The sequence below is a fragment of the Limanda limanda genome, chromosome 7 (genome assembly GCF_963576545.1).
Source record: "Limanda limanda chromosome 7, fLimLim1.1, whole genome shotgun sequence".
Lineage (NCBI taxonomy): Eukaryota > Metazoa > Chordata > Actinopteri > Pleuronectiformes > Pleuronectidae > Limanda > Limanda limanda.
Window position 1 is genome coordinate 17,677,698 of NC_083642.1, and position 22,876 is coordinate 17,700,573.

The window sequence follows — 22,876 nt, forward strand, 5'->3', positions numbered from 1 at the left end:
CATGTATGTTCTTATTATTAGCATTATAGTTACTATTAATATTAATTGAAGTAGTAGTACAAGTAGTAATAGTAATACTAGTATTAGTAGTATATTACATTGTTATTATTATACAGTGGTCTGTAACAAAACAATTTTTGGCAACTCAACAAAACTTTGTAAACAGAATGTAGCCAATAGCAGTAAGCCAAGTTGATTAATTCAATATATAATAGTAGATGAAACATTTTGGCGTCGATATATTGTATATGAACAGACTTGGACGGACAGAAACGTCTACCTGAATGCTGCATTCACGTACAGTTGTAAAAACGACCGCCGTCAACCTAATTACTTAGCAGCATGTTTTATGTTGATTAAAAATGTAAAAAAATTACACAAATAAACATGCTCTCAGAATAGCAGTTGTTGTTGATGTCTGTAAACATATTGCGACATGAACATTCTTTTGGGATATGAATGATGTTGGACATCTGTTCTCTGTGCTGAAGCAGAATTTGCAATTCATGAGTTCTTCTAATCTCACTCCAGATTAAAAAACTTCTCACCCTGCCAACATCTTCCCCTCCCTCTTGCTTTCTTTCCTTTTCTTTCTTTGTTTGGGTTCTTTGCTCCATACTGCAGCAGCTGCTGTTCAAACACTCAGCCAACACTCCCATCTTGTGGTCGACAGATGTATTAATGACACAGGCCATAGGATGACGCTTGGTTACAATATTACCATACACTTGTTCCATCGGTGATTCCAATGAGAATACAAATCCTAAACACTTTGGATTTGGTAAAAAAAAAAAAAAAAACATATAAAATGAATAATAATATTTATAAAATATACACAGACATAAACCCAAAGACAAAAAAAAACAGATTCATATTAAAACATTTAGTAATAAACTGGAAATTCCAACTTCTTAACCGTCAGTTACTGAACTGAACAATAAAAACATCTCAAAACGAGACATAACACAACAAAAGCATGTGTGCTGAGGAAAAACCCAGCCTGGTCACCTTTTATGCGCAGGAAACTGATAATCTGATGATCTACGGGGATTTCAGTCTTCTTCCCTTGTGAGGGCGTACAACAGGAATCAGTAGCCAACGTTTCTTTCATGTCTAATGTCAGGAAGGTGACGTCTTTTAGTGGGTAAGTGATCCGCAGACATTCGTCACTTAAATGCACACTGACAAGTTCACACAAAAGATCAGAGTGAACAGGAGTCCTAACTATGACTGGTTGCACGCCAGAAAAAAAGATCAATTTCAATTTCATAAAGTAAAATTGTAACTTGCATTTTCTTAATTTTCACCACACCCTGCTTATCTCTGACGTGCACACACAATCAGAGTTTCACATGTTTACATTTTAGAGGCGCACTTCAAAACCACAGCCCTCCACCGCTGACTTTAAAGAGGCGCCACTCGAGAAGCTGAGGGAAGCTGTGTTTGACGCTATTTGGTAGTTTTCAGGCCGAGAAATCATACTTTGGTCGAGGAGTCCACCTGCAGCTTCTCCAGGTTCTCCTGCAGCAGCTGGGCACATCCGGATAAATCCATGTGGTGCAAGGCCGAGACGACGTCACTCAGGCTCGCGGAGGAGCGCTGACTCCACAGCCTCAGCATCACGTACTGCTTCTCCATGGAGCCCAAACCAGCTTCCAGCTCAACACGCTCCAGCTGCTGATCAGTGACCAATAGGAGACGCAAGAACTCCTTCCACCTACGCAGGGGCACCTCCTTGATGATGGCGTAGAGGACGATGGCCGGCCAGTGCTCTGACTGCTCATCTTGTCTGACAGCTGGGGGGAGATAATCACACACACTCACAAAAACTCAGCTGAGGGAAAAGGTCAACTGAAAGAGTGAACAATCTGTCCAATGTGCTACTGCTTAATCACAATAAGATCAAACGTGTTGCTGCTTAAAGGAATGTCTAAAGTTTCCCCTTTTTGTGATTTAACACATCCTGCACAATGTTATGTTCTTAGTTTTTCAAGATTAACTAAAGGTTAATCAAGATCCAGACACTATACGGAGACATTTGAGACGACCATGTCTCAGACTATAGTGACGAGCTGTTAAAGGAACTTACTGAGCCTTTTTCAAACATGAAACTATATATGAGGGACATGTTCTTTTTTTAGATTGTGCTTTGACCCATTATTGTTTTTGGCCCTCTGTGGGAGAATAATGTCTTTATGGTAGGTGTAGAAGAATACCAGTATGATCCTGTGGAGATTTTTAGTGGAGATTTATTAAAACAAGTAAATGAACACTGACGCACACAGGAGGAAAACCACTGCTACCTGTACTGGAAAGATGCAAGCTTTCTAACTTCCTTTTTAACATGTGGTGCATGGAAAATCTTCTTCCCGCCTAAAAAAGACATGAAAAACCAAGCGAATACAGCAAAATAATGATAACGAACGCGGTGAACAGGCACGTAGTATTACGTTACGCGACACTCACCACGCCGCAAATAGCACAACAGCCACAAGGGGTTTTCAGCACAACCACAAACAACCTGATGTCATTACTGACGGGAAAGCCAGTTGTACTGAAGTTCTTGCATAGAACTTGAGTGAAGGCAGTATTACTTTCTCTTTAAATATAAACACATGTATATGCTGGTCCTAGGACTGCACACTTCTGTATAGAGACTTGAGATCTGCTGGAGCCACTCTCCCAGTTTGGGGGTTACAGCCCCTAATGGTTCTACTATCACAGGGATCATATTGCATTAAACCTTCCAAATCCTACCTGTTCTTTCAGCCGAGACCCATGACTAGTTGTTTGTTTTTTCAAAGTTTGGTAATATTGAACGTATCTCATGTCCAAATAGCACCATCTTCCCTGGGTCATTTCCAAACCACATGATATGTGTGAAGCTGATAAGATCGACACTTTGTGAGAACATTGTGATACAAGGATCTCTTCAGTTAACAGTGAGATCCACTCAGTATCTGATTTGTCGTTTCCCCTAATGTCAAATTGCTGACTGAGCTGTTTTGCAGTTTCCACCTCAACTGTCTGGAACACATGTGTGATCGGTGATAAGCAATGTGCCGGATGAGCACAGATGTAAAGGCTGCAGCGTGAATGTTGAGAGTGAAAGAACCACAGCATCAGATCATTTGTTTTCAATGAGATTCGCTGCACCTTCAGAGTGAGAGTCTCCAGATATTCTGCAGACTTTCTACGCCTGGCCCACTAAAGTTTGCAGAAAGTTGCGAAAATTGGATTTGAACACAGCAGGGACTCCCCCGCTGGATTCATAGAGAGCTGGTGTGGGGGCACCACCTTCAGCTCTGTGCAAAGGAAATTACGATGATATCGATCTTTGAATGTGATGTTAGAATGGAAAGGTTAAAACCTTGTGTTATTTTTAAAAAGCGACGGACGCAAACATGAAAAAAAAAAACAGCGAAGATATGAAGAGAGTTAAGGATAAGAGCCTGAATAACAAGGGGGATTTGATGCTGCTGTGAACACAGATCCTCCCGCTGCGTTGTGCATGTGTGAAAAGCAAACTCAGGGAGAAACCGAGGTGTCCTTAAGCAAAGCACTAAATCCTGTACTGCTGATTCGAAGAGTACTCTTTTACACGTCAGATATAAATGATGCTACTGTATTTTTGAATACTGGTATGTCTAGTTGTCTAGAAGCTCTTGTCAGTTTCATTAAAGACAAAATTCCAGTTTTATAATCTGATTTAACACCTTACACTTATCGGAGGCATTTTAGAGCTTTTTTTCGTACTGTAACGACGTCAAGGAAAATAACTAAGTTCCAACTGTAAATGTGAGTTTGTTGTGAGTTCTTTTTATTGGTTTTATGTCTGTAATATATTTATTTACTGGTTTTATTTGTTTTTGGTGGCATGCATAGATTATTATTATTATTAAATTCATTCTCACATTCTCACATGCTTTACTTATTATCTTAAGCAGGATTTCAAGTCTCTCAAGTAACTTTTCATACAATTATGACCTCGTACAACACTTTTAATCCATGTATACATATAATTCATTTTGTATTGAGAGCAACTCCGAGACTTAAAGAAGAGAAACTAAATCTCTTTGGTGCAGAAGGTGGGACTTTATGGTCATATGTGTATTATTCTTTAAAACAGATTTATCCCTCATCTACTCTGCTTTTCCCTGAAAAGGACAGAAGACCATTCACACCTCCAGTTGACCTAACCCCAACCTGCATGTCTTTGGACTGTGAGAGTAAGAAAACCAGAGATAACATGTTGGTCAGAGATTCAGACCAAGAACCATTGCTTGCGACAGTTTAATCCATCTATCTCAAGGGTTTCGACTCAAAAATCAACTTGTTCCTCATGAACCCTTTTTCTAATCAATCCAAACGTTTCACCCATCATGACCTTTTCACTCTTCCTCCTACTTCTATTCTTGAAGTGACTAGTTTCTCTTTATTTCTGGGGCAGTGCCAGCCCACTTCAAACAAGCTGCTTCATAAAGATTTGTAAAAACAAAGGCTTTATATAATTCTATTTTAAACCAATTTCAGTGCATTCGTCGAGGATATTTTTTCTGATTTCAATTTGGAAAAATGCTCTTGAAATAGCATGAGCCTGACTTCACGTCTCAGTACCGAAACAGCTCTGGTGGTCGAGTGATGATTTCAGATCAGAACTCCTCTCAGCTGCCTTTCATGCTCACTTTCCCTCTCCATTTATAATCTTTTGACTACATTAACATTGTCATAGTGGCAACACTGTCATGCAATGATACTATATAGTCTGCTTGGTTGACCATTCTGGCTATATCTCACTTAATCTATTTCTGTCTTATATCATAACCCGACGCAGGCTTCTACCAAAACACATCATCAAACTAATGTGTCCAACTGAGGCAGGGATATTGTGGCTGAGATTCAAACACTGACACTGACCTCCTTGCTCAACGTTTGGCAGCAGAGGACGGGTCGGGGGTGCAGGGTGTTGCGGAGAGGCTGGACAGTGACTGAGATCCATCATGGGAGAATCCTCAGAAATGTTAAATCTCTTGAGAAGACAAATGGGGAAAAAGAAGATCAGTGTGTTTGTTGCAGCTAATTCTTTAAGATGCTAAACAGTGTTGAGTGAAAACTTCCCGCCTTTTTCAAAACACCTGACGGAGATCTTGATTGTTTAACACAGCTTCATCCACCCAACTGAATGTGATCAACAGGAAACCTTTGCTCTCTTGAACTTTACTGACTGCCCACTGCAGTGCTGACGCTGGGCTAGATCTTTATCACAAAAAAGAAGCGCATGGAACTAAACACAAACCAGTGTGGTGGAGCTGCTGCCTTGATCACCGCCTTGTTCTGTAAGGGAAACAAAAAAAAGCAGATATAATCAGTGAGCTTCCTGCTTAAACATGTCAAGAAAGCACAAAAATCTTGACATTTCGGAGAAAAATACTCAGAGGTGAATAAAAACAGTATTTTAATAATTTTTCAGTACATCTAGTACTTTTATGAAGTTAGCAAATGTATGTAGCTACTCATTTTCCTGTTGAAGGTGGAAGAAGTACTCTGTTCTGTTTTTGGACATATAAATACATAATAACTAACTTATTGCGACACTTCAAATATTGTATTGAAATTGATCTTATTTGTTCACTTTTGACAAAATACTCTTTATTTGCACTGTAAAATCTTAGTTCGTTCGGCTGTAACCAGGAAGTGCAAAAAAACGATTTAAATTTGTACTTCAGAATCTAAAAAAATTATATATTTCTTCAGAGGACAGTGTGTATTCATTGTTCTATGTTTGCATTGAGATAAGGGAATCAAGTAATTTATCTTCTTCAGTGTAAGCCAGTATTCGTGCTATAGTGATGTTAACATGTGACATTCTGAAGTATTAAATAGACGTTTGTTAGATCTAGGTAATTGCCCAGAAATAATCAAAGGAAAAGTAGAAATACCAAACTTCCAAAACGCTGCCAAACGTCTTGTATTATAAATGTAACAGCAAAATCATGCTTGAGTATCCAAATTAAAAATACTGATTTTCAGGCAGTACGGCTCCTGAGTGTTAAGTTATTATTATAGTTCATTACTATATAACAAGTTCGATAACGCACAGGATTGTATGTGTAGTTTAAATATTTCTGTCATAAACAGTGTATCTTAATATGTATAACAGATGTCATATTTACAGACTAATGTTTTGTTTAATCTCTAATGCAACTAAGATGTCAAATAAATGCAAAAGAGGAAAAACTACTGAAATAAACTGGCGTGCAGGTGTAGGTTGCAATAATATAAAGCACTCAAGAAAAGTAAGAGTACTTCAAAATTCTACTGAAGTCGAGCAATTGGGTGAATGTTTCCCCACTGGCTACCCTTGGATTTGGAGTCGTCGGCATGCAGCTCCATACCTATGTTGGTTCTGCAGCAGAGGACCATGTTTGGTTTTTCCTTTTTTGTCCGGATGAGGTGCAGCAACAGCAGCAGTAGCCCGCAGAGAACCACAATTATCCCCATGACAACCAAGACTGACAGCCACATAGACATAGACTTATCTACTGTGCGACACAAAGAAAGAAACACAACTCGTAACACGACTCAATCTGCATCATGTTCAACAATTCTGGCTCTGCAATGATGAGAATAATCATGAACCTACAGATAGTCACACAAAACGAGGCTCAAATATACACCGACCGTTGTTACGTCATGTTGTTCTCAACAAATTATACAATTTACATCAGTAAAGATTTCCACCTTGAATAACTCGTTCATCAAGATCTGATGTGTTGGATATAGGCATTCCCTTAATGTTTTTGAGCATTGAATTAAAATAAACCCACAACCATTGTGAAAGTGTCACTTTTGTTTAAGAACAGTATATGTATTATACTAACTGGGAGATCTGCTCGGATTCGCCATTAATTTCCCAGTTGAGGTTGGTGGTGTAGTAGTAGAGGGAGGTGGAACTGGAGTTCCTGCACATGCCCTGAAAAAAGGTGCGTCCATAAATTTAAAAGGAAACTTTGAAAATGTCACATGGTTGCGAACATCGAAACACTTGGCGCTTGTTATAAAAATTATTCTAGTAAACTAGAAAATGTCCTTTCTAATGTGATATTTTTTTGTGTGTAGAAATATATTGCAAAAGAGTTTGTTGTAGAAGCTAATACGAGGGTTCAGTCATCTGAGTTTAGGTTACCGTCTTTTTGAATTCCTACTTTGTGTTTGCAGTGTCTCACTGTCTGAATTTTTTGACTTTTTTAAATGCAACTTTGAAAAATAGTCATTTGATTTGTCGAACTTGGACGACCACAGCCCCACGTTGGCTTCATTTAAACTTCTGAATACATGTCCTGCATGACTTTGAACCAAATTACAACAGGTTCTTTAAATAGCCAGTATGAACTGAAGGAGTGATTAGGTCACATAAAAAACTGTCTCAGTGTTCATATGGGCATCTTGAACTAGTTCTTTACTGTGTTTTGATTATCTATCCAATCCACAGTGTTCAGCACAGTTCAGCTAATGCAGAGCCTTTATCAGACATTTCCTTCCCTTCACGACTAAGTCAACACGTGACGGCCAATCATACCGCGACTGATATGACCTGTTTGTTTAGATCGTGACAAGATGAGTTTTTCTATGTCCATAAACTTTGAGAAACAGATTCAATTTTCTGAAACTTGATCTGAGCAGAAACATGCTGAACTGCAAAGTGCCAATATTAACACCGCCCTGAAAAAAAAAGAGAAATTAAAAAGACAGGATAAAATAATTTCTTATTCGTCTGTCATTTTGTTAGATCTCCCACCTTTCACATGACGGGCACTTCTTCACGTAGTCACGAATTTCATTAGGTCCTGAATTAGAACAAGAGAATATGAGAAGTCACAGCTTCCTTTGGCACAGAGTTTATATCATATTAAAATGAATATTGCAGCTGTAAATGCCCACTAACACTTTCACTCCCTTTTTGACTGCACTTACCTTGACAATATTGACAGTTGCACTGTTTGCAGAATCCTCCGTTTGACTTACTGCCTTCCAAGTAAAGTCCCTCTTTACATCCACACACCGTATCACTGGTTGAGTTGCAGGGCCTTATTATTACCTCCAACTCTGGGGAGAAAATAAATAATCTAAACACAGTGTTTCTCAATCCACAGCATTAACACACAGTCCTGAGAAGCTGCCTACAGAATTTCCTGCTGTAAAATAAAGCAAATCTACAAACCTAATTGCACTTGGGGTTGTTATAATTTTCCAAACCTCATGAGAATAACATCAAATGTTACCTGCAACATGTGTCTCATCATATTTTCACTTAAATAACTATAGATAAAAACATTTAAAAAAAAACATAACCAATATGTGGGTGAAGTTATGAGAGTGCACAATATCGCACACGCTACTCAGCATGTGTTTCTATCACTCCACCCGAGTGAGATACTTACTTCCACAGGTTTTACACCGGAGACATGTCTTAGCAGTGTTATTTATCGCTGTAAACGTCCCTGTTCCACATTCTTGACATCCACAATATCCAGTTCCATTGTCGCCGCCTGTTTTTTTAAAGTACCCTGGTGGAGACCCGCAGAAAAGGAATATGTTAGCATGATCATTTTACTATAAATGTACAACACAAAATCAATGCATGCAGCACCTCCTCATATCTTACCAGCTGGGCACTTTGAATCACATAGTTTACTGTCATTGGAACTCTGTCCACCGGAAAGGACGACGAGTATCAGAAGAAAATCCTTAAATACACAAGAAAGGAGGTTTGAGGATCTAAGGGACGATGTGGAAATGTCACTTTGACACAAAAGCTGCTTCACAAAAGGACTGAAATGAATCTAAATTTGGCTTTTTCAAAATGTGCATACACCTTTGATATCTAGCAGGTTTTCTGTTTCTTAACTAAATTTTATTTCTATTGAGTTCCCAGGTTATACGTATCACCTGCCTTAATCCACACCATATATGAACACTAGTATCAGAGTAAGAAAACAGACAGAAAAGAGAGGACGAAAGGCCACTTCACATTGTCTGCGAGCGACTGCACTTTGGACATTAATTGGCTGTCCGATAATAATAATAATAATAATACATATACATCAGTAAAAGCATCTTTCCTCTTGCCTTTTAAATTCGAATTTTTCTATTTTCATTACCAGTCACAACAGTGAGGTTCTCAAGTGAGGTTGGTGGTAGGTTTACCCGTGCTGTCACACGTTTACTGACCTCCACTGCCCTCCTATAGTAATGATGGGACATAGGTCACTGCATCACATATTCTTAGCATCAGCAGTAATGTGACGTATAGAGCAGATCCAAATTCAACAACTGAACTGGATAAACTTACCAAGACAACGTCCATGTCCAAAGAGTGTAAACTGCGAGGAGGTTAAACAGACCACATTAGATGAGTGTGAGTAGAGTGATCACCAGGAGAGGATGCGACCAAATCCGTCGAAAGACGCCGGCATTCTTACGTTGGAGACTTCTGTGAATTTCTGCGAAGCTGAGTCAATTGCAGTGTATTTTGTGTGTCACAACCTGTTGGCGTCAGTTCATTGGAAACTTCAGAGAAACAGTGCTTGTAACAGGAAACACACACAGACACAGACACACACACACACACGCACACACATGCCCACCACCAAACCTTACCTGAACTTGTGGCTTACAACATGTCTTTAGTTAGAATGTATTGATGTACATTACGGGTACTTCTCTTTTGTCCCCATGAGGAAAATTGTATTGTATACTTCTTTTGTTACTAATTACTGTCTTTTCTGTATCGGTTTCTGTATCACTTTGATCATGACATGCCTTTATAGTAAAATAATTTGTAGTTGAATGAAAACTGAAAATACATGTCTACATAATAAGATCAGAATATGTCATATCAGGTTAATGTAAGAATACTGGTGTCCATGTAAACTAACCACTAAAATACTGTAGAGCATCATTCTCCCTTTGCGTCTTCTTCCTCTGAAGCATGTGACTGTTGCATTTGCCGGTAACAGAATGTACTGTTTTGAATTTATTGATAATACTGAAGTTATAATTATTTATTATTCATTTATTTTTGTAATTAAGTTTGTATGCTGTGCCTTTGGTTAAACAGAGGTAAACCTGAAAAAGATAGCAGAACTCCCAATGGTTTAGATATTTCGTCACTTATAGCTGCTTGTTTTCCTTCAGTGCTTTGACCTGAATTTCTCATACTGAGCATTATATTGAGGATGAGATCGTAAAGTATAAATCTCAAATTACACCATCCCTTGGAGCAGGCTCAGCAACCTGACCATGGTTTTCTTGGTGATAGTTAGTTTTTACATTTAGTTCATTGAATAGTCAATCAGGCACTTACAACTCATTCAAGGTAAAGGAGGAGTTGAACCAAAACTAAAAGGACAGCCTGTGAGACCACTGAGGAGTGGTCTGCCAGCGATACCTAAAGGGAAAAGTCCAAACAGGAAGAAGCACACACACACTGAACCGGTTCATAGTGAACCTTTAAAGGTTCAGTGTGTAGTATTAAGTGACATCTAGTGGTGAAGTTGCACCTCCCCTTCCAGACGTGACAAACAACCTGTGGCACCCTTCAGTTGTCAAAAACTCAAAAAGTGTTGTTTGTCCAGTCTGTGCTACTGTAAAAAACATGGCGTCCTCCATAGAGAGGACCCGCTCCAGATGTAAATATCAAGTATTTAAATATAAAGGGCTCATTCTAGGTTAAAGAAATACATTTCTGCCAATAGATCCCCTTCACCTAAATCTTACCCACTGGACCTTTAAAAACTCTCATTAGAATGTAATGATGCAATTATTATGTATGTGTTTCCTAAAACAAATTTAAAAAAACTATATTTGTCCGTGCATACTTTAACGATATATCCCTTTATAGAAAAAAAAATGCAAAATCTAAAAAAAAAATTCACATTTTATATTATTAATTTATTCCTTTGCATCCTTTTACCAATTTCTTAGACTCTTTTTATTTTGCATTTTTTTTAAATTTTATTTCGTTCTGAATGTCCCTGTACATCACCTTGAATCCCCGGGTTATGAAAGGAGCTTTATAAATGAAGCTGCCATGCCGCATTCACTACAGGGATGTTACGAGGGCAGTAGTGGGCTTCATGTCTTTGTAAACGCTGGTATTTTGGAGTATTGTGGTTTGTGCTATTTCAGGCTCTGGAGTCGGATGTGCAGCCTGACATCCACCCGACACGCGGCGGAGAGAAACCTGGTCCAACGCACCAGGAAGGCACGGGGCTCCGTTAGACGTGAATAAACTAAACTAGGTCAATCGTGCAAAAAAAGAGAAAAAACCCAAAGCGACATTAGCAGAATATTTCCGCGTGTGTGTGTGTGTGTGCATGTGTGTGTGTGTGCATGTGCATGTGTGTGTGTCTGTGTGTGCATCGAGCCTGGAAACACAGCAGCACCCAGAAGTGAACAAAGCGACCCGGAAGCGGTGGTGGGACTGGAGGCAGGCACAGACAGAACATCAAGCTTTTCTATTAAAGCTGCAGCCAGGACCCAGTGTATCTCTGCAGCCGGGACACAGCAGGTATTTGTGCATGTTCCTCTCGCCTCTTCGCCGCCGTGTGCATTTCTCACATTAGCCCCCGAACGCTCGCCGGATGCGTGCGATCGTGCACAAAAAAAAACGCAGCCGCTGTCCTTTGATTCGCTCAAAAGTTGCAGGATGTGAAAAAAAAAAAAGCACCGAGAGCCTAAAAGTGAGAGATTCGGAGCCGATGGCACAGCGTCCGTGCGCCGAGGCGCGGCGGCGTGCCATCGTGTCCACCTCCACGCCGGGGTGGTGGTTCTTTTGGGGGAGAATCGATGTGTTTCTGCATCTGGTTCGAGTCCGAGCTGCTGTCTGTGTGCACGGCTGTTGGAGGAAGTGTCAGGGTTTTTTTTTTTTGCAGGAGCCGGGGAGGCCGGGCTATTCAAACCTGCGTTTCAGCCGTATACAATCCTCCGTGGCTTCGACGCGATCAACACACCTTTTGTGTCCGCCTCGGTGGCCTCTCCTACCCGCCAGCCTCCCCGCCGACACCCGCTCACTGCAGAAATATTTTTTTGGTGGTGAGGGGGGTCTGCAGAATATGGCGTCCCGCCTTATAAAAAAAATAAGGCTGCCATTTTTGTTTCCCTTTTGTCTGGAAATGTTTTTAAGCAAACTGTCTGAGAATGTCTGAGACAGCACCGGGGGGTGGGGGGGAGGCTCCGGCCGAGCTGTCCTCCATCAGTCCGCGGCCAGAGGTGCAGACACAGACCCAGACCAGTCCGACCAGTGCACGGTGGAAACTTTCTGCTTATTCTGCCCATTCCCAGCGACGTGCACTTATTCCCTCAAATTCAGCCCCAGACAAAAGGATCACAGACACTGAGGAGACGCAGCTCCGCCACACTTCTCTCGATTTGTAACACAGGGGAAATATTTGTCGATGACATTATTTTTTTTAACATTAGTTTGACCTGTGTTAATTTAAAAGGTGACAGTTTACACCGAGGGCCCCATTTACACACTGGGTTATTATTCTTACACTGTCTAAAATGAGCTGTGTTCTTTTTATCTAATGACAAACTGTTGTTAGATTTTGAATTATTTGATTGACATTTATTAGTTGAATCTGTGTTAATTTAAAGGTGACAGTTTAGCTCCTAATTGACTTATTGGATTTTTATTCTGACACTAGTGAAAATGAGCTATGGCATTTATATCTAATGACAAACTATTCGTTTTTAATTCAACTTTTCGACATGTATTAGTTTGATCTGGTGACAGTTTACATTGAAACACCGTATTATTCTTGCACTGTTAAAATGAGCAGTGACATTTTAGCTTTTGACAAACTATTATTAGTTTCTAATTTATTCTTTTTCTATTCCAATGTGGCTGCAGGTCCCAGATCCACTCTTCTCTATATCTTGAATGCATTCTGCTGTAAAATAAATCTACCTCATGGTCCACTTACTGTATTTTTGCTCATGACACCAGAGCAAACCTCATCTGTTGTGTGAAACTTAAACCACAGTATTTTAAATCTTCTAATACCTGCCTCAGAGTAATAACATTGTCCTAAATACGAGTTTGTCTGTATTGAAATGTATTGCTATGTCAAAACTATTTGATTTATTTAAGGTTTACAAGCCAAAGCTACAAATTATCTACCTATATATTTAACCTCATTCATGCCCACACTTGCTGGTGATAAAGTTTGTTTTGCTGATGAAGCCAACCTTTGTACTTACGGGTCATTAAAATAACCTTAGTGTTTGTCCAAAATTAAATTGAAAATTGACAAATGTGTAATTATGCGAGTCCTTTCGAAATCATGAGTAACTTTTATGGAACTGCCAGTTTCACCTTGTGAAACACAACATTTATCAATGTGCAGACACAAAGAGTTCTTTAGCAAAGACTGCTCTTATTAGGAAAGTTAAATTCTTCTTCATGCTTTGAAACAGCCGGTGGAGTTTCCTGCACCGCTAGATGACGGTGAATGTGGTAACAACTAATCAGAAGTAGACTGTATTCCACACTGGCGCTAAAGAGAAATGCTTTGTTTTTCTAGTAAATATAAACCCTTGTTTGTTCATATTTACAGCTCCACTCTGTCCCATTAACACACATTACTCTGTCTTTATTCTAACACGTCGCAGTATGAAAAACAAGCGTTTGGCATCAGAATCTCATCTCTGACCCAGACCGACATATTTGTACTGACACCAACACCTCATTATATATAACTTAACTTTTAAATGTGACTAAAGTAAATGTTTCCATGTTGCAGGATGGCAGAGCCACGATTTAACAACCCGTATTTCTGGCCGCCCCCGCCATCCATGCCAGGCCAGGTGAGTCCACATGTAACATGTAGTGAATTGGGACGTTTCTTTGCCATGTGTTTCCATGTGTGAATATCTTTTCAGCCATTCGGCTCCAGTGCGTCACAGAAACTGACTCTGAGACAGAGAATCAGCCCCAGTTCCTTCTCGTAGATGAAAAAGGAAAAACAAAATGAAATGGCTTGTACTGTGCGTGTTTCTGTCCTGGGATGTTGGGGTTCTCCCTTTTGTCTGTTGAGCATGACGTTGACCCTTTCAGCTGGATAACCTGGTGCTCATTAACAAGATTAAGGAGCAGCTGATGGCCGAGAAGATCCGACCCTTGCACCTGCCGCCTACCTCCAGCCCCTCCCAGCAGACCCTGCTGTTGCCCACCTCGACCCAGGACGGGGGCAACCAGCACGGTATGTCATTGCAAAAGCAGCAGCAGTTGTCGGGCCACCACCCGCAGGGACAGGGCTCGGGACAGCCGGACATCGCTCTGCATGCTCGCCCCGCCTCCAGCTCGGGACAGGGTAGGCCTGGATTCTGAACCCCAGTACATATTTAAATGTAGACCCAAATGTGTCACTAGCATGCAGTGTGAAAAGCTGTCGAGCATCAAAAGTTAGCACCGTGTGCAGATTTTTAGTCTTTTTTGTTTTTTTGTCTATTCTTTGATCAGAAATCTTCTGTTTTTAAATGAGGAAACTGCTAATTTTAGTCCGTCTTTTATCTAGAGAGGCGCCTGTATGGCTGTGCTTATCGACACAACATTTAACACCAATGCACCAGGTTGTTCGGCACTCTTTATCAAATGAAAAAGAGGGGTTTTGTAAAACAACAAATGTAAATGTGAAGTGAATTAGGTTGAAAAACAAAAACACAGCTGCCATATTGGCGCAGGTAGCAGAAAAATGCAACGAGTTGTTTGAGGGTCTCCGTGGATCACATGGTGCAGTTCGAGTTCTGTCTGATTCAAAAACACAAATATCGGAATCACCCGTTAAAATGCTATCATCTGACAACTTCCAGATGGATTAATGAGGTAAATCTTTACCTTATTGTCCACTTAATGTATTTTCGCTCATGACACCAGAGCAAACCTCATCTGCTGTGTGAAACTTAAACCACAGGTTTTTTTAAATCTTCAAATACCTGCTTCAGAGTAATAACATTGTCCTAAATATGAGTTTGTCTGTATTTAAATGTATTGCTTTGTCAAAACTATTTGATTTATTTAAGTTTTACAAGCCAAAGCTACACGTCGAGTGTAGTCTACAGTCTGTCTACTGTCTACTTCATAAACACAAATAACGGATCACCCATTAAAACGCTATCACATGACCACTTCCAGATGGATTAATGGACGACAAGTCAGCGGTGAAGGCCAAAGGATTGTGGGAGGACTGGCACCTGAGACAGCTGGGCGAGCAAACTGGCCGCATGAACCATCGCTCAGGTCAGTCGCTCTCTGCGCCCTGTTGACACTCACACCCACACAGTGAATTTCAAACATTAAACATTGAGATCTTTAGTCAAATCAGGCCTGAGGCTTAAAGCAGAAAGAGACTACGTAGAGTGCAGGATGAATAGTTAGTGTTTAAACAAACCTTGGTGATTAATACTGACAGAAACTGTTTCTGATTTTCAGGCTTGTGTGAGGAGTACGATTAAGAAAATTAAGTTATTTTGATCACAAACAATGAAAATATTTATCAGCCCCACATTATCCTAAATATCAGGAAAGAACCACATGACTTTGTGGGGGAGGACATCTTTGATCGTGTTTAACTGTGAAGTTTAACGATCAGATAGTTAATCAAATGTATCCAGGAGTGGAACTTGCTGCTTATTTCTCCCCAGCGCTGGCTCCCTCATCCCGACCCGACAGCCACGTCATGTCCGAGGCCCTGACCCCCACGACCCCGACCTCCAGCGGCCAGAACCGCCTCGGGGGTGCGCCCTCCCTGAACATCATCTCTGGGCTGGCCAGCGGTCCGGGCATGGACCACATGAAGGTCGGCGGCCTGGCAGGACTGTTGGGCCCCCCACCCAAGGCCCCCCGGGGACGGAAGAAGATCAAAGCTGAAAACCAATCGGGTCCTCTGCTGGTGGTGCCCTACCCCATTCTAGCTGACCAAGGCTGTGTCACGATTGCACCCAAAGAGGGCAAAATCTACAGGTGGGACACAGGGCACGTTGTTTCAGAATTGACTGAATCACAGAGGGAAAGAGGTTTACTCTCAGTGCAAAGCCAAACGGTGGATTTAACCGAGGTCTGCGAAGGATCAATATCTATTTGGCGGAGACAAGTTCGATGTTAAGTAGATTTAATATAATTTATTTGCGCTCGTCATAAGTGAGACCTCATTCATTTTTCAGTAGGTTTCAAAAGCAGAGAGTCACATCATTATCTAAATCCTCGAACTTCCAGCTGCCAAACTTAATCAATTCTCAGTTTTTGCCTTCCAGAGTAAAACTTAATTGCAAAAACTGTGCTCGTAAGAATTGGACTAAATTTGTGAGGTTGGCCGAGGTTACATAGACCAGGTGATAACTGTCCTTGAGGGATCAGATCACAAGTGGTCAGCACTAAACAATGTTCTGAACAAACCCAAACTTATCGTGAATGGATTCTGAGATCTGTTAACTCAAATCACATTTGGGAGTTGGTCTGTGACGCATGTGGCCACATTGTTTTTCTCTGTGTGAACGCAAAAGTCCTGAGACACATATGAAGGACCTCTTACCCTCCACAGTTCCAAAATGACGTATGTCTGACGTATGCACGTATGTTTATGCTTCTCAGTATCCATACATTGAATTGTTTGTGGCCACCGTCACAATATCGACACAGACCCAAACATAATGACATATAGTAGTCTGACAAATGAGTTATGTGATCATTTGCATATAGAGCAGGGGAAGTGAGAATCAGGAGATTCTTTCAGGAAGCATTATAATGTCAGGGGTGAACAGACGGACTGAGAGGTGACCACTTGTGATCGGATCTCACGGATGTTAACACCAGGACCAGAGCTACAGAAGATACCTTTAGACCGAACTAGAAACTAAATAGTTCTCTAATTCATTAGAATGAAACTCCACTTTGGGTTTGGTCAGGACTTCTACCAGTTCTACTAGAGTGAATAATATAATTGACTATGACTTAAGTTTGATTATATTTTTTGTCTCGAAAATAAGAACAGTTTGTTGCATGGAAATAGCAATACTTTAATGATTTTACATAGAATGGTTGTTTTAAGGTTTTAATTCAGACAATTTATCTCAGTTTAATCAAAAAGAGAGTCCTCCTCAAATTGACTGAAGCAGCCTGGTCTGATCCCGTTTCTGCATTTTCCCCCTTTCTCTGTGTCCCATAGATGCAAAGTGTGCCCACTCACCTTCCTATCCAAGTCCGAGATGCAGATTCACTCCAAGTCTCACACGGAGGCCAAACCACACAAGTGTCCCCACTGCACCAAGACGTTCGCCAACGCCTCCTACCTGTCGCAGCACCTGCGCATCCACCTGGGGATCAAACCCTATCACTGCTCCTACTGCGAGAACTCCTTCCGTCAGCTGTCACACCTGCAGCAGCACACCAGGTCGGTCCAGCTGGGAACACTGAGGGGGGGATTCAAGACTTTAAGAAATGTGTGCCGCATTTTGGAAATTCATTTCGATGTGTCTTCCCTGATATGAACGCTGCCATCTTGTGCATTTGGAATCAGAACCTGGTATCGAGGTCCAACGTATGGATACACACGCTCGACCAATCATGAGTCAGTCTCAGCTGTCAATCATGATGTTTTATAGCAGAAAATCGCATCAGTGTGACAAGAACTACCTAAAATGACAGACACCATTGTTGAGAAACTTTTATTTGAGGTGTTCTTCGGCTTTTTAGTTTGGTCCATGTCCCATACAACAACACAGAGAAGGCAGGGTTTTTGACTTATACTGCATGCGGCCACCGGGGGGCGATCGAGACGTCGAGCCATGCCGTCCATCTTTATAGACAGTCTGTGGTTTGGCCTAAAATATGCACTGATAAGTTTCTGGACGTGAACCCTGCTGTGAAATTGCTTCGGCCTTGTTTTGATGCACTTCTGCGGTTCAGCTGTTGATATCCCTGTCATCTAAATCTGTAAAATGCTAAACTGGTGTTGATCTGACTTTGTTTTATCTGCTGCAGAATCCACACCGGCGACCGGCCTTATAAATGTGCTCACCCCGGATGTGAAAAGGCTTTTACCCAGCTGTCTAACCTCCAGGTCGGTACATCATCCCACATCTTACTTCTGCTATTACCCAACTACCCAGTTAAAACTTTGTAGTAAACATCTAAATCAACTAAATGAGTTCAAATTGAAATTCCTGCTCTCACACCTTTTCGTCTGTTTTCTTTTCTTCTCCCCCCTGACAGTCTCACCAGAGGCAGCACAATAAAGACAAGCCGTACAAATGTCCGAACTGCTACCGTGCCTACTCTGACTCCGCTTCATTGCAGATCCACTTGTCAGCGCACGCCATCAAAAACGCTAAGGCCTACTGCTGTAGCATGTGTGGCCGGGCATACACCTCAGTGAGTAACCCCCGACTGATCCGTTATCTCCATGGCCTTTCCATGACACTCTGGTCTGAAAGGCGTTTCCTGTTGCGATTCTTAAACATACAACATGTTCTCACTTTAGTTCAAGAGAAAAGCAGCGACGTCTTGTTATATAACCCACAGGGTCCACTTCTCATTTTGGCATTTAATAAATACCAGTTACTTTAATACTTTTACGAGTAAACAGTGGGTGGTGAGGATTTATGTTTAATCTCTTTTTTTCCCCATTTTCATTTGGAATCAAACCACCTCCCATCACTGAATATATCTTTCAGGGTTTCAGCAGGTTTGACCAAATTAAACTTTTCAAAACCATAATAAATAGAATTCAAGATCTACGTCAAGCAGGACAGTTTATATCAGAGTCCCAGAATTACTTACACTTCACCTTAATTCAAGATAAAGTGAAGTAGCCGTGTTACCTCTGAAACTACAAGCAGGAGAGCCGGTATCGACTCTACCGTTATGAGATCGATCTGGTGTTTGTAAGTTGGTCTTGTTTGTAGTTTTATTACAGCGAGCTAATATCTGTGTCTGTGAGAAAGAACTAAAACAGGCAGAAACTTTAAATCAACATAATTATTATGAGGACCTTTCTAAAACATGGTACATTTTAATGTGTTGAGCACTTTGTCAGGCCTTAAGATAATTACATTTAAGACCCTACCTTTTTAAACTCCGTCTTCAAGCCCATCAGGCTATAAATCCGACAATTGGCACATAAAAAGAATGGTTTTTAAAATATCAAATGTCTGACTCTACACATGGTGGTGTTTGTAATGTGCTGCGTTTGTTTCTGTCATATTTTACACAGTAGATAAAACGTGTTTGAGCTGATGGTTGTGGAAAGTAAAAGGGTCAAACGTCAAAATGTGATTCATGTCGTCTCGTGACCGTTTGCTGTGTTTCCACGTCTTTGCAGGAGACCTACCTTATGAAGCACATGTCCAAACACACGGTGGTGGAGCACCTAGTGAGCCACCAGTCGCCCCAGCGGACCGAGTCCCCAAACATCCCCATACGGATCTCCCTCATCTGAGCACCCCCCCCCCAACCCCTGACAGCCCGGCAGCAGGTCGGATTCGGAGTCTATGTTCGGCTGGAGCTTGTGAGGCCCTGCACCCATGGCCATCTACATAAAGCTTACATTGGCATTATGACAGCTGACATACATTCAGTACATTCAGACCTATACACTTTTTTTTGTTCACGTTACAACGATGTTAATGTTGTAATCAGTCCTGCTAAGATCATTGAAATCAACTTTTTCCCCTCATCAATCTACACTAAGTGCCCCATTATGACACAGCAAAAGTGGAAAATTTGTATTTGAGCTTACCTAAAGTGAACGGGTGTGTCGCCTTCCAAGTCATGTACGTATAGCACAGTGCAGTAACTAACTTTATCAAGGGCCAACTGTCCCCTCATGAAACCACATTCAAATTCACTTTATCAGGATTTTGCACAAAATTGCACACCATCATAAATATCAGTCCCCAAATTGTGCTTGATTTTTTTCTTCAAGATCCAAAAGAAATCAGGCATCTGCCCCAATTCTGTTTATGTGGATTTGCACTCACACTTAAATATCAGTCCCCTAAATGTGACTGGTGTTTTTTCATCAAGAACCATGAATTATTCATGGTGAAAAACTAAAATGTAAAAAAACCGCCTTATTTCAGATAATAAATTCCTAGATCTGCCCCTTCGTGCAAATCCTTGGCTAAAATTGAATGAGTTGTTAGTGGACCATGTCCCGTCCCTCCACCAAGTCCGGTGGAAATCTGTGAAGTAGTTTTTATGTTCTGCTCACAAACAAACCAACACACAGACAGGGCTGAGAACACAACCCTGTTAGTGGATCAGGGGAATTTACCACCAATTGAGATGAAATATCTGAAAAATCTGAAAGAGGACTCTGTCTTTACTGTGATGATGGGCTGCTCAGTGCAGATTGATGAGGGGATTAATGAAGAATTTAAAACTACATTAGCTCGAGGCTGTAACTTAAACTGTGAAAACAGTGAAGAGGTCTGAAAACGCCCTGAACGCGCTGTGAGCGAGCGGACCGCCTCAATTCGTCCCGACACAGGCCGCCTGTCGTCAATGAGCACAGCGTTATTTTGTGAATGTAACAATACAGCTAGATGTTGTCCTGAGGATCGAGTGGCAAAGAATGTCTTGCGTCAGATCTAATAAGCACTTTCGTAAGCGTCATGTAAACTGCCGGATGCATTGGCCATCAGAAATGTTTGAGTTTGTTTTGTTTTTTTTCCTCTTCCATAAAATGGGTTTCTAAAACGTGCCAGATGTTATTTGCCCTTATAAAGAATTGAGAAAGTAGAAAAAAGAAAATGTTTGCTGGGTGTATTCTGGAGACATCCAAAGATAATCTTAAAGCACTTTTAGGCCTCGTGGTTTTGGCTCAAATTGTTTCAATCTTGTTGGATGGAAAATGCCAAAGGGCATTACTTGTGGCAGCTAAGAGTACCGACTGTGTATAAATAACAGTGTTTCTGTTACTTTCTTTGCTTTTACTCGCATTTTCGGTGCAAGTACACATTTACAGGGTCGTCTAAATTTGAAGAAAGGCAATCGGTAGATGACAATTTCAACGTTTCATGATTGTATTAACAAGGTGTCCTGTTGATTTGGGGAGGGAAGACAAAAAAATAGAGCAACACGGAAGGGAAGAAAGATGAATGTTTTTTTTATTTTATATCTCCAATATCTTTCACTCCATATTTGACATATTTCACTTTTACGGCACCTTTTATGATCATAACACATGATCAGACAAACACTGCTTTTACATTAGGTTCTCCCTCACGTCCTCAGAACTCGTGCCATACACAATTATCTTTGTTTCCAAGAGGAAGCAGTTCTCTTCATCGTGTTTGTCGGCTTTCTCTGTTCAGTTAAGCTTTTCTTTACTTAGTGTTAGAAGTATTTTGTCGCAGAGGTTGAAAACATTGCACACGCATCGATGCCAGCTCTACTTTTGAATACACATCAAATTTTAAATCGAGTGGTCAATTTTTAAATGTCGCCGCTGGACCAAAATGTGAAGTTAACGAACTCTGACTCTCCCCGTTAGGATCTTTTCTTTAAGTCTTTAATAAGCTTTACCCATTTTTAAATAAACTGCAGTATAAGTCATATTCCATAGGCCTATATTTTGAGTTTATGTGGAGGGGATGCTTCTCCTTTTGATTATTTTTGTTCTCCTTAGTATTCTTTTTAATGTGTACACAGTATTGTTTGTTGTATTTTTACTGTAACTTTAAACTCTGGATGGTACTAATAGGGTACCCTGTGTTCTTCAGGGCACTTCAGAAAAAAATAAGGTGCTACAGCTAGATGTTATGTTTGAGATGGAACTGAGAAAAATGTAAAATACATATACAGTATATAGTATGTTTTCAAAAGAATTAAAAAAAAAACAACCTATTACTCAAGCCACTGGCCTGAAAAACAAGACATTTTACGCCAACAACAGACCCTGCCTCTTCAACTTTACTCTCTTCTGAGATAGTGGGAAAATGTACATGTTGCTGTACTGTAAAACATGTTACTCATTTATAGAACCTATTTTTAAGTTTTCATCAACACGCTCTGTTTTGGGTTTTTGTAAGAGCTTATGTATGGACTTACTGTAATTATTTTAGTCTGCCCGTATGTTATTAATATTCATGTTTTATATCAGTTATTTCCATGTAAGCCTTAACTGTTCTATCATCCCATTTCCATGACTCTGTATTGTGTTCTGCAGTATTCAATCGTGTAAACATTTTTATTTTTTATTTTCCTTCCTTCCGCATGGAGTTCCTGAGCTGTAAACTGTATGATAACTGTTTAACCCATGTTCTCGATGAAAAGATATTGCGTAGATTTATTACACTTTTTCCTGTCTTGCATTGTGGTTTCATATACAGTTTCTAGAACGACTAAATATGCACAGCCAAGACTGAGAAGTTAAACTAAGGTTATCAATGTTTAAAAAAGGAAAAAAAAGCTTTGTATCTTTACCTTGTTTAATAAACAGACTGTTACAAATTCGTCGGTGATAACTCGGCTTTACTGAGACGTGATCCTGCCAACAGTTCTATTTTTATTATAGAGAGCGAGGGGAAGGGAAAATAAAACCAAGTACTCTGTTTATTTATTTGCTTTTATTTACGAAAATAATCTTGTTGAAAAAAAAACATATTTACACATCTACATCACAGCTTACATGTCTGTCGCGTTATAGGCTTTTGTTGTTACATGGGTTCACGCAGGCAGCAGCAAGTTAAAGTGGAACACTTCATCATTTCAGGCACATTGAAAACAAAATAGACTATAAAGCGTCCACTGTATAAAACCCTTACTGACACGGAGCATATTAAAAGTGGTAATTAATGACATTTCATTAAT

The 22,876-nt window shown here is 40.4% G+C and overlaps 2 protein-coding genes across 2 annotated transcripts; one reads left to right on the forward strand and one right to left on the reverse strand.

The window, feature by feature from the left end:
• Positions 1-842: 842 nt before the first annotated feature.
• Positions 843-9,722, reverse strand: si:ch211-112c15.8 (tumor necrosis factor receptor superfamily member 1A). Its single transcript, XM_061075334.1, has 10 exons — positions 9,353-9,722; positions 8,666-8,747; positions 8,442-8,567; positions 7,975-8,106; positions 7,799-7,847; positions 6,882-6,973; positions 6,396-6,542; positions 5,297-5,334; positions 4,918-5,029; positions 843-1,796 (listed from the first exon to the last, which is right to left on the reverse strand). Exons 1-10 carry the CDS (start codon positions 9,365-9,367, stop codon positions 1,477-1,479), a joined length of 1,113 nt encoding a protein of 370 aa, XP_060931317.1. The 5' UTR covers positions 9,368-9,722; the 3' UTR covers positions 843-1,476.
• Positions 9,723-11,549: 1,827 nt separating this feature from the next.
• Positions 11,550-19,499, forward strand: znf362b (zinc finger protein 362b). Its single transcript, XM_061074976.1, has 9 exons — positions 11,550-11,572; positions 13,809-13,872; positions 14,123-14,378; positions 15,200-15,304; positions 15,709-16,027; positions 17,229-17,453; positions 18,044-18,122; positions 18,275-18,433; positions 19,383-19,499. Exons 2-9 carry the CDS (start codon positions 13,810-13,812, stop codon positions 19,497-19,499), a joined length of 1,323 nt encoding a protein of 440 aa, XP_060930959.1. The 5' UTR covers positions 11,550-11,572; position 13,809.
• The last annotated feature ends 3,377 nt before the right edge of the window (positions 19,500-22,876 follow it).